This window comes from Papaver somniferum, chromosome 6 (genome assembly GCF_003573695.1).
Source record: "Papaver somniferum cultivar HN1 chromosome 6, ASM357369v1, whole genome shotgun sequence".
In the NCBI taxonomy this organism is placed as follows: Eukaryota; Viridiplantae; Streptophyta; class Magnoliopsida; order Ranunculales; family Papaveraceae; genus Papaver; species Papaver somniferum.
In genome coordinates, this window is record NC_039363.1 from 173,132,104 (window position 1) to 173,144,880 (window position 12,777).

At 36.2% G+C, this 12,777-nt stretch overlaps 1 protein-coding gene across 2 annotated transcripts; it reads right to left on the minus strand.

Moving 5' to 3' along the window:
* Positions 1–134: 134 nt before the first annotated feature.
* On the minus strand, positions 135–11,629 carry LOC113290148 (serine/threonine-protein phosphatase 6 regulatory subunit 2-like). Of its 2 annotated transcripts, none has more exons than XM_026539687.1 (19): positions 11,273–11,629; positions 10,438–10,541; positions 9,468–9,554; positions 9,308–9,383; positions 9,087–9,161; positions 8,926–8,979; positions 7,868–7,927; positions 6,908–7,024; positions 6,725–6,819; positions 6,409–6,611; positions 5,693–5,790; positions 5,143–5,246; positions 4,877–5,042; positions 4,596–4,718; positions 4,081–4,163; positions 2,600–2,741; positions 2,133–2,162; positions 1,839–1,909; positions 135–1,514 (listed from the first exon to the last, which is right to left on the minus strand). In XM_026539687.1, the coding sequence occupies exons 1-19, from the start codon at positions 11,309–11,311 to the stop codon at positions 737–739; spliced, it is 2,505 nt and encodes an 834-aa protein (XP_026395472.1). In that variant the 5' UTR covers positions 11,312–11,629; the 3' UTR covers positions 135–736. The 2 variants fall into 2 exon arrangements, with proteins under 2 accessions (XP_026395472.1, XP_026395471.1); XM_026539686.1 differs by having other exon boundaries at positions 135–1,517.
* Between the last annotated feature and the right edge of the window lie 1,148 nt (positions 11,630–12,777).

Here is a 12,777-nt window from a genome sequence, read left to right on the forward strand (position 1 = left end):
TGCCCTGAACAAGGGACCTATTGCAATGAACCAGCAACATCAAGGACGAACAAATGGTTTACTATTTTCGCCAACTCAGGCGTATTAAGTACCCGGAAACAAGAAAAACTTCAAGAATGCTTCAGCCTGCCTCATCAAACTAAATTACAGGGTATACCAACTATAATTAGAGTGAGTAAGATTGTAAAAAAGTGAATCTGGGTCCAGCTTCATTCGAGGACAAACAATTATTAACAAAATGAATAACTTTCACTAAGAAGACATCTAGTTACTTCACAAAAGAACCAATGGCCCCATATTTTTTTTTTATGTTCATCTGAAATGTGAGTAGGAACATCATGCAGCTAACTCAACTGTGAAAAATTATTAATGCACACATTATCAGCCTCCCATTGCTGAAGATGCTGAGGGAGAGGTAGTGGTAAAAGAAACTTCAATTTAAGAATCTACTACTTTCCGCGACTCCTCCGGTTACAGAGAGGGAGAAAAGAGAGTGAGCACTCACTTTGTACACTGATGATCCATCGGTATAAGAGAACGGGATTCAGTCCCTACCCTTCAAATGCAATGATAAAGCCCTTCTCAAAGATGTACAAAGGGCTGTACCGATGTAGGTAAGAATTTGACTGACAATGCAATTTCCTTCAGCATCAGATCATTCCTTTCAGCCTTCACTATCTTAGTCCTGCGCAAGATCAGTTCCTCAAATTCAGCCAAAAATATGCTCAACTTTCCATCAATCTGATCCAGCATTTTCAATAGCCACAACCGCATTCGGCTTGACATCTGCAGTTGAGACAGCTTCTTCTGCTTCTCCTACTTCCATCTTATCAAGTGTACGATCTGAAACTGGACCTATATCACACACTACTGATGTTTCAGATGGTTCGGAACTAGGATTCTCAATTTCCAGATTTGATGATCCTTTAACAGGCTCATCTCTATCAATGGCTTCAACGAGGGTGGGCATAGATGGTTCAGTTGAAACAATAGCAACACCTGTTTGGCCTTCAAAATCAGCTTCAACCGACTCATTAGTATTTATGGCTTCGTCGGAACTGGAAGAAGGTTCAGTTGTCACAGCATCCACAACCGCATCAATCTTGTCTTCCAAATCAGATTTAACAGGAGCTATGGTGTCAACAACTCCATCGATCTTGTCCTCCAAATCTGCCCCAATCTCACCATTTGATAGATCTGGAGACTGCTCTATATCAGAAGTCTCTCTCCATTGGACCCACTCTGGTGGTTTATCACCTTCACCAACAGATAGTCTTTTAGTATCTTCTTCCAAACTACTCTCATCCAAATTTACAGATGCTTGTGAATCATCAGCACTCATGCTAGGTTCAGGCACTGAAGACGTGGCAGTGTCTACTAAGTCGTCATCTTCGCCTACAATGACCTCATCATCGCTGCTACTGCTTAGAGGACCAGGCTTCTCTGCATTTGATCGCTCGTTAGCAGCTCTGTCTTCCTCAAAAGCAAACCAATTGGAGTTTGTGAAAAGAGAACTACTGAAAGCACAAAAACCAGCACCAAAAATAGGTCAGCATTCGGAATAACATGACTCTTGCAATATTCAAACACTGAACATGGTGAATCCCACTATTAAAGCCTACACAAACAGTCAAATCAATTAATTCGAGCATCAACCTCAATTCGGAACAAACAGTTTATTTAGAGTAAAAACCCCAGTATGTAATAGGATGCCTGATATTATCTGAGTTGCCTTATTTATTCATATCTAAGCTCGTAAATGTGCGCTGCTAGAAAGATGGTGCATTACTGTTGTGTATAATACGAAAAAGTCAGTAGTACAAGGGCCTCCAAAATACCTGTCCTGCTCATCACCTAAACGAAGAGATGATATCACAACCTCTGCAGATTCATCATCAAAGTACACATCCTGCAAACAGAACATATGAAATAAACAGTTCAAACATAAGTAAAGGCTACAGATATGATAGGAGTATATCAAGTCATGCTGAGTGGCCATTAATGATCATCCTTGGTAACATCTTTTTCTCAAAAGTGAAGGTAGAAAAACAAGGCTGCCCGCCCATCAGAGATGGAGAATCTACGTGGCATGCATAAGCAGAAAAATCAGGAATATTTGTGTATGAGAATACCTCGTCATCGCGTTCGAGTGAGCCATGAGCCTGCAGGCATTGAGTAACATAGATGAGCGTATATAATTTTTGCAGAATACTCAAAATAATAGTTATTTTCATCAGTGGGCCAACAGTATCTTTACTAGCGTAAAATATGTGAGTAACTGATGAAGTTTAGGCTGGGTCGAGAAGACTAGCAGGGGGACAAGGGAAGTCGAGAAGCACAAAAAAACCAGAAGGATATCTTTTGGTTGCAAAAAGGTGGAAAAAACATTACCGTAATTAACTATTAACAAATTCAAAATGAAACAAAATGAGATAACTAAGTTATCTCAATATCTCGTAAGAGATTCATAGTCTTCTGATGGTTTCCATTTCCAGTTTCTGGGTTCAAGTTTTTGTAAAGTCATAAAAGATGTACCCCATAACAGCAGTCTTCCATGAATAAACCTAAAAAAAGGTAGCAAAGAGCAACTCAAATGTACCTCTTCAGCATCATCATTACTATAAATGCCATATCGAAAGGCCTGGCTCAAGTTATTAGCTAGGGCTGCTACATCATAATCTCTGTCTCGAAAATCATCATCGTCGCTATCCCTATTCCGATCCTGTAATGCAGTTGGTCTCCTGCAATTATTATATTATTAGTATGTGTGGTACAAATAAATTCAGCAAACACTGCACTATTATGTAAATGTTACACGATAAATAGGCAACAAACAATCACTACTTCAACAGTACAAAGTACACCAAACTTATCAGAATATAAGAATGTTTTTTTTAATTAGGTGAATAGAAAGACTGCTGAGTGCCGACTTCACTTAAAAAAGTACACATAGTCACACATTACACAAGGAATGAGACAAGGACTTAAAAAAGTACACGTACTCACATATTATTTTATTTCAAAATAATAGTGACTACCAAGAACCTGAGTTCTCGGCAGAATCAAATTCTTTATCGATCAAAAACAATAATAATAATTGTGATTCTACTACAACTAGGGAAGACAATCGTTGATGACCTCGTGAGCCAGAACGAAATCTATCTTTTTGCACTATTTAGTTCAACTGACTTGAGTCAAGGAAGCAACGACAAGCTCTATTGTGCTGAAAAATAGATTAAGCTGAAAACAATAATCTGACATGATGCTGGGATATACAAGATACTCCTCTCTAACTGCACAGCAGCCACATGGATGACTGCTCAGACAAGATGCTGGGATATGCTCATCCTACTAATTGCGATAAGTTTCATCATAACTACCAAAATTTCATGTCACACAAGTCAGAATCAGTTTAAAGCAGGAAAACTCTGCATATAACAATGACAACAGTGATTATATATATATATATATATATATAACTTAAATGATCAAATTGCCCAAAATATTGGTCGTGTCTGTTTATGAGCTCAGCAAATTCCAAAGGTGGCATGTAATCTACCTGATCAGAATTAAAGCTACTCGAAGGAAGCAATTAGCTAATAAATGACTAAGCATTATCTTAAACATTGTTCGAAAAAATAGCAGAAGAGAACGTCTTCTATCTACGCTAAAATGCTCTTCTATAGCTAATAAATGACTAAGCGTTATCTTAAACATTGTTCGAAAAAATAGCAGAAGAGAACGTCTTATATCTACTCTAAAATGCTCTTCTATGCCTGAAAGTTAGATAATCATATGCTAAAAGACGGATACCCTGTCATATTTGATTCCTCTCATGAGACCCTGAGAATGGTCAACAAGCAACTGGGAGATGGACAAATGCTGCATGCGATTGACAACTCAAAACACGATACAGAGATCAACCTACTCACACACCCACAGAAAGACACTTCCTACTGTTTTCTGTTTGACGCATATACTATTTTCTCTTAAGACCCTGAGAATGGTCTACCATAACTGGGAGATGGATACCGCTGCATGTGATTAACAACTCAAAACAGAGTATAGGAAACAACATACCCGCAGGCCCACTGATAGACGTTTTCTGCTGTATTACGTTTGACCAGTATGTTTGCATGCCAATCACCCCATTCAGTGTTTTCCTGAAAAGAAAAACCAATGAGAGAAGCCAGTGTTTATAACATTGACAAGGAAATGAAACATTGGAAAGCAAACTAGAGGGTCGTCACGGAAATTTGACAAAATAGATCAAAATATATTAGAGAAATAAATCATGTTTTTAAAGCTAAATCAGTAGGTATGCAATTTGATCAAAAGCCACAATCTCTCCACATGAAAGAGAGCTTTTGATAATTCATGGAAAGAGTAATTTGAAAGCTCGGCATAAATGAACACAAAATAACACTAAAATATAGGAAGGATAATAGACAACAAGAAGTACTGGAAAAATATACTTTGGTTTGTCAAGCCATTGTGTTAATCTTTTAGCAAGAAGAGGTTAGCACTGAGAAGTGATATTCATAATTTAAAAACAAAAATCAAGCAAAACAAATATATAGGAGTTCCTAATAAACCTGCAGAAATGCTTGAACTTGACTGTTGCTATTCCCCAACTGAACAAGTTTGTTAGCTATACGTGTGATGTGTCCAATATTCCCTATCCTGGGTGGTGATCTTCCTTCGGCAGGACATGTTGGCTGCAAAAGGCAGTTTAAATACAGATGAGACAGGCAATACACTAAAAACATAGACAGGGAGTGTAGAACAATAAGGATAGACAACCTTACGCAGCAGCAGTTACGAGAAAGAAAATTCCACATTGTACGAACCAGAGTATCAATTTATAGATGTATACCTTATTTTGATCAGTTGACAGGGTGACACTTTTTTCCGCCTCAAGAATTTTCTCAACAAGTTTACAATCTTGAAGAAGATGCTCAGTGAGTACTGTTTTCTTACCATCCAAGCATGCGAGAATAATAGTCTCCACATGATGATGGAGAAAGTTATGGAATGGGTACCTACAGAAATCATGATGCGAAATGAATTTGATAATCTAATTATAAATCCATAAATTCTGTTAGCAGTATGTTCAAAAACTTAAAAGAGATGAAAACTTACTCAAAAAACAAATCAAGAATACACTTAATGGCTCCTAGAGCAGTCAACTCCCTCTCAGCAGCTTCACTACCAATAGACAACAAGATCGAGATGAACTCCACTATCTGGCAAGGTTTACATACAACTGGTATCAATATATGAGCAACAATGAAAAAGCATTCAGATGACCACACTAAACCCTACAATTATCATATAAACTATTGGCATTGGGTCGAGATAACAACGGGGGTCTTTTCTTGCACAACATTCAATCAGGTCCTCGTTGGGCTGCTCCCCCTACTGGATCATGAATGGACTCGGGATACAACGAGTGCCATTCTTACACCAAGTAACACTTTATGCAAGTACTTAAGCATCATTATACGCTGGTTTTATTTAAAGAAAACACTGAATACGAATTTTACAATTATCGGAAAAAAATGTGATATAGTCTCAGTGAACCGGTGACTATCTTACAGCACACAACTTGAACACCTCAGAATACGAAGGATCTTCAGCTAATGACCAGTTTATATGAAAATTAACCAAGAATAAGAGAAATACAAAACACCTTCAGACGATGCTTTCCAAGAGGAGGCTGCAGTTTCCCATATGTGGTTGGTAAGACATTATCGCTAGACGAAACATCCAGTAGCTTAAGTAAATCACCTGCGGTAATAAAGACGTAATTTTATAAAATCGAAAAGAAAAAAAAAAAGGAGCAGAAACTATAATGCATAATTCTGCAAATTCATCCAGATAATCAGAAAATCTATTGTGTTGATCAGGAAAATATTTAGATCTCCAGGAAGAGATAACATATGCAATTTTCTTTTTAACAACATAAATCAACATCAAAAGCATGTTAGAACCCTTCCCACCTAGATATTCAATATGATAAGCTTTACTCTTTATAGTAAGCCAAAACTATTGCTTTACGATCAATTTTGCATATGCGTCCAGAGAAAACCTGTGTGTTCCATTCAGCAATTCGAGGTTGTAATACAGGTTTTCTACTTTCAGTCTTGTTCGTTGTTACAAGTTCAATCTAAAGAAACAAATTACATAAAGATCATAATTGGCTGCTTGTTTTTCACATAATACTCTGCAAATGTTTCAGAAAAATGCTCAAGCCAACGACCATTTCTCACAGTTACATATACATATCCAACATAATGTCATGTGTGTTTCCTCTACTTAAAGCTACATGGTACACAATAAACTAACGCTTGCTTTCGTGAGATAATGGAAACTATATGACTTCACCAACATAAAAGATAATCTTACCAACACTCTCCAACATTCCATTTATTGTTTCTGGATTTGCAGTTATTGATGGACCTTGAGTCAACTGGCCTCTGTATGTATGGTATGGACCCGATGTTAATCTTTTAGGATCCAACAAAGATACGCATACAGATAAAGAGTTGACTAAAACAGATTTAGGTCTTGATGATTCCAGTGCATGACGGAACAAGCTTCCCACAAAGCTACAAAAAAAAAAAAAAATAGTAACCGAAGGCTTATCAGTAAAATCAGGAAAAAACTGAAACCACACAATCTGAACTCTGACGAAGTCTCACATGGTAAAATGAAACAGTACCTAGGGCTAGAAATTTTTGCCGAAAGCCCAAGAGGAGCATATCGAGTAATAGCACAAAGAATTTCTGCTGCATTGGCATGCACTTCAGGACAATCCTGTAACAGTTTCACCGGCATTTTCTCAGGTGCCAAATTTTCTAACATACATACCGTTGTAAGACTACAAAAAAAGTAGTCTGCTTACCGATGAGCTAAACTTATCCACAATCATCTCAAGCACATTTGTTTCTTCTAACCACTGCATAGCATCCATATAATTGGTGTACATATGTTCGTCAGCACCAATTAGGCGAACTAAAACCTGCTCATCAAAGTAAATATGCCAATTAGGCTATTACATAACCTGATAATCCAACAACCTAAAGAATAAAAGAGCGTACACCACACAGCCTGTGTAACAAAAATCGGCGCCTAGACCTGATCAGGTGTGATAAGGTACCCAAAAACTTTAGGCGTTCTGCGCCTACTGGGTTATAAAAGGCGCCGAATTTTGACGATTAGTTAATATTCTGTTGGGGTTTAAGCTGTGATTTAGGCCTATTGATGGATATATTCAGTTTTACAATGTCTTAGAATATGAAGTGGGCCAGTAAAAGAAGTTATAAGAGAAAAGGAAACAAAAACATGCAGCCACCCTCCTGTTCCCTTTTCTCTTCTACTATACGTTCTTTTATGTACTCAGTTCTCTGTTATTTCATCATTAATGCTTACCACTGTTCTATTTACCTCTTTATTTCTTTCTAACATTACATTTCTATTTCTACTTAATTCTTTTTTTCCCGGATACTCCCAACTAATCCCTACAGGAGCCAGGACCCCTCAGTCGAATGAGTTTCCATACACAGGACACTAAATAGCATTTTAAGCGGCAAAACTGTAAGAAGAAATGATGATATAGGGCTTACATTCATCAAAGGGGTCCTAACATTTTTCCTAACCAAAAAGGATATGTACTCACAAGAGTACAAAACCAGCTGTTGAAAATGATAATGCGTGTCTAACGGTTTTGCAACCACTAGACTGATGCGCAAAGCAATAATGCCTAGTAACAGTTAAAAGTATGATCTTATTTCAATCCCCAAATGAAGATACCAGAAGGATCACTTGCTACAGTTTTAACACATTATAGTCGTTGGATACCAACCTCCATAATGGATGTGATTCCTATAAGATCAACCAGCTGGTGAAAAATTTCCTGATGAGCCTACACGAATAAATAAAAGGAGACCAGAATTAATTTCATGTCAAAAAAATATGATTATCAAACAGTGTACAAGAAAGCAGGCAGATAAGGCCTTTTGCAAGCATTCAAAACTAGTAGGCAAACAGAATTGAGTTAGAGCTTCTAACCAATGTCAAATATTCAATACCGCCATGAAACAAAAACAAAAACAAAAAAAGCGTCAACAGATCACAATTGTGAATCAACTTTATGTCCATTCACATGAAGATAGTCTTCATCTAGGTTAAACATTCAGACTAACACAGTTTTTGGAGTGGTAAGCTTAGTGGGTGTAGATTATCTAATTCTGGTGGATAAACTTCAACACAGTTAGTTGTAGCAACAACAAACTGCAATTCTCAAGGATACAGGAGTTCATGGAAGTTATGAAGGTACTCTTACTTTGGTTAGAACGGACTAAACAAAGATTTGACTATAACCAATAACGACGAGTTTTTTTACTGTTCTTTTTATTTTTATCATGTTGATCAACTCCATATTTTTTCTTCAAAATATGGAGAGTTACAGCACCAAGTGAACAAGCGTGTAGCTGAAAACCCAAAAGAAAATAAATAGTAATTTCCTAGAATGTGTTGGATCTAACACCATGTGACACAAAGGCAAACCAATTGATATCTTTCATGATAAAAAATACAAGTCATGGAAAACATAAATACATACTGTAACAACATACACAGAAAAGCAATCAAGAGTGGCAGCATTTAAAACCCCAAATTATAAACCTACATGAGTCACAAGTAGAATTTTCTGCCAACTCTGTAATAAGTAACAACAAAATAAAAAAATATTTCCCGTGTAGTAACTGGCTAGCAGGAAAACTGATGCAATGGAGGATAAAACCCAAATGGCTGCAAACATTGAAGGTTATATTTTGCCGCAATGAAAAGCCATGAACATGAAATTTGGCATGCAACTATGCAAAAGTGAAATCAACACAAAGGAGTAACACGCCAACTTACTTGGATAAAATTCATAAAAGGAACTGTTTTACGCATCATCAAGGACACAACAACCTAGGGGAAAAGTCCACATAAAAATCATGAGACGGAAATTTCGAGAATGAACAATGACTGCATAAAAGAAGTAACAATACCCATAACGAAGGAGAGTCTTCTAATACCTTACTGAAGTAGCCAGCCAGTAACGTACTGTGAGAGCGGTCTGGCTTCAAGAATGAGAACAGCAAATTCATCAACTGCAAAATTAACCAACAAGCAGATGGGTAAACAGCATATCCAACAGCCTAGAGGTAATCAGAAAACTAAAAGTGAATAGAGATGGGTTGTAATTGTCGAATATCAAATACTTTTACTGAACAAAAGTTTATAAGCTTATTATTACCTCTTCATCCTCCACCAATGTTTTCAGTATGATATCAACTTCACAAGTAAATATCTCACAAGCAATAAATGGGAACCTACATTACAATGAGATGGCACACACAATCAGGAAATGTCTCGTGTTAATTCCAACTAAGTTAGCAAGAGCTCAGTGCATATACTTGAAAGTCCTCCTCTTTTCAGCATCCTCGGGTGCTTCTTCCACAATGTACCGAAGCAGTTGCTCCACCTGAGGTCTTTCCCGAAGGCTATAAAAATATGACATAAAAATTACAATTAAAAGAGAAGCCATACATAAGACTTAATGTTTGGCAACTATAGCAGAAGCGCATGTGCTTCTGAAAGATGTAGAAGTGCTCCTGGTAATTGAAAAATCAAAAAGGTTGAGATGGTTATGATGTAGATGAAAAGATTAGACATCAGTATGTTGGTTATGTACCAACTTATTCCTACGCAAAGCTATTTTTCCTACTACAAAAAGTTGACTTTTGACTTCCTAAACACGTTTTAAGATGATTCCAAGAGTTGAGATAGTTCATGACGGCCCAGTTGATTCTAATTAGAGGGACCACAGCCATGTCACTACAATAACTAGATTACTGAAGATAAAGCCTGCCAATATAAACCAATAAATTCACTCCCGGGGCCGGGGAAGCATATAAACTAACATAATCCTGTTTCACTTTCCTCTATCAAAATTGCAATATCTTAAGAGAATGCAGACCTAATACTGAAACAGTCCTACAATCATGCTATACTTTTCATGCTTTTCAATTTGATCAATACACTACAGTTACAAGCCTTATAATCACGCTGCTATATATTATCTAAGAATATATTCTCCACTACAAGAAGATCACGTTGTCTATGTTTAGGCATCAGAGCAAAACATACAATTAGTCTGATATGTGTCTCACAGATTGATCCAGAAAATGAGTATGTATTAAGTTGTAAGGCAAACCAATTCAACTTAATGACGGTAAGAAACAGAAAGAAAATATGGAAATCCACAAAACCACAGCAACACGTAGAAATATAACATACACGAAATAGACCATCTAAGAAAAATAATGTTATAAAAGTGTACCAGTTATGACATACAAATACAAGACAAAAAGAGAGAGGAGTTACAAATTGATAAGGCGGCCATTCAGAGCTTTGCATTCTTGAATTATTTCATCTTCGTCAAGAAGTTCATCTAGAGTAAAGTTATCCTTATCCAATATGGTCTCTACCTGTAATGAGCGAACAAACATGAACACCTTGCTGTTACAGAAGTGCAAAAGCTTGATGCTAAATAACAAATTTAACTGAAAGTTGCTATCAATATAAATATTCAATGGACAATAAATACCATGTTGCAGTGTCGGTCATTATACTAATAATCACTTAGATAAGTTTTCTACTTCTAGGCTTCTACATTAGGAGTTAGGACTTCTTCTTTTTTAAGTTATATGGACAAATTTTAATTCCTTATGCAATAAAATGTAACGCATGCCCTTGATATTTAGGTTCTTTTCTTTTCCTAATTCCTTTATAATCAACATAGTTCTGATCCCTCTAAGTAAGAAGATACAATATTAAAATCACAAAATCCATAGCTCGAAATCAATTGCCACAAAACAGTTAAAAATGCTTTGGGAAAACATTCATTCCCTACTCTTTTCCTATCATCACTTGGATACAATATTCAATTCTAAAGCCCCAACTAATTCATCTCCTGACTAATTAGTTATTTGCTGACTCACTCCTGACTCCTTGTTCCCATTCCCATTCTTCACACTCATGTCTTTGCTGATATAATCGAATTATAAAAATGATGAACTCAAAACCTTATTCTCGTATAACTGAAGTTACCTAATCTAATCCCAAACTCCATACACTAAACTTAAATCAAAACAGTACAACTCACTCAATCAACGAAATTCCTCCAAGAAAACAATTAGAAATTCGGAATTGAACTTACGGGAGAAGCCGTAGACAATCCTGCCATGCGCCAAAACATCTTGACAGACAAAATTTAGAGAAATCTCCTCCAAGAACGAACCAATCGAATACTCAGATCTGTAAAAACAAAAATCTGAGATACAAGATTCTCAGAAAAACATCGCGAAATTGAAATCGAGATGTGTATTATTAACGAATCCTGAAATCGAGAGATTGAAGGATTTGGCAGCACTTATTTGAAGATCTACTGATTATTCGAGAGAGATTGAATTCAGAGATTAGAGAAGAAGAAACTCTGAAATGAGGAGAGAGAGAAAGGGAAACTAGAGCCCTGCAATCGCGGGGACGGTAGAGAGAGAGAAAGAGAATAATGAAAAAGAAATATCAACTTTTTTAATTTCTTTTTTATTCTGAGAAGGAGAGTAATATCGAATGGTTTTGAAGGGTTGATAAACAAAACTAGTCATAAAAATCCAAGGTGACCAAACTTGTGGTACAAAAATCCCATTCAAATGTCGGGATCCATTAAAACTCCATCGTAAACAAAATTGATATAAAAACTCCAAATTTTAAAAATTGATACAAAAATTCCAAATTTAAATGTTGGTTTCATCAAATTTTATTTTGGTTTCATTATGATGAAACCAACATTTAAATTTGGGATTTTTGTGTTAATTTTGTTTTGATGGGTTTTTTGTGTTACTTTTGTTTTGATGGGTTTTTTGTGGAAGGATGGTGACACCTTTGGGGTTGTAACTCGCGTACCAGTTGATAAATAAAATAAAGGGAATATTATCTATATACCCCTACTATGAGACCCATTGTAAATGAAGGTTATTATTGGGGCGTCACACTCCATTAGAGGGGGGTCACCTAATAGGACAAAAACGGGTCACCCATAAGTAATATCAAAAACCCCTTATCTCAAACAATGTTGTAAGGACCAAACAACCCTTATGTAGTTAATTTTAATTTAATTTAATTATTATCTATTTAAACTAAGAAGATGAATTTTGTTAATTCTGGGGCAAAGTTTTTGTGGGAAAAAAAACTAGAGAGAAGAGGAAAAAGAAAAAAAATTAAAGATTTCTTTCAAAACCTAGATTTTTTTGATTCACTCAACAAAAATGGATGAAACAAGTTATCAATTCGAGGTGGGTGAATCTTTGTATGATAGAGAAAACAAGTTTTACATTCCTCATGTTGGAGACCAATAGATGGATGATTTGTTAGATAGTAGAGAGGATTTAACACAAAATGATGATGAATCTCAACCAATTGAAGAAATAAATCAACAAAGTGAAGAACCAATGGTTGAAAATCAACATGTACACCTCCAAACTATCTCCCATGGGTTCAATTTCGCTCAAAACTAGCTTAAGTACTCAAAAAGTTTGAGATTTTTAGACTTTCATGGAAAATTACGGTTGGGTTTAGCTTCGTTGCCAACCGTAATTTAGGTTTACGTCTAGATTTTGGAAGAACTCCAAACCGTAACTGGTTTCCAATAGGACAAAATTGAAT

Coding starts and splice junctions, on each gene's coding strand:
- LOC113290148 (XM_026539686.1), bottom strand. CDS start 11,311: ATGTTTTGGCGCATGGCAGGATTGTCTACGGCTTCTCCC. Junction 8,980..9,086: donor TGGCTGGCTACTTCAGTAAG/GTATTAGAAGAC, acceptor CTTTTCCCCTAG/GTTGTTGTGTCCTTGATGAT. Junction 7,928..8,925: donor CTTTTATGAATTTTATCCAA/GTAAGTTGGCGT, acceptor TTATTCGTGTAG/GCTCATCAGGAAATTTTTCA.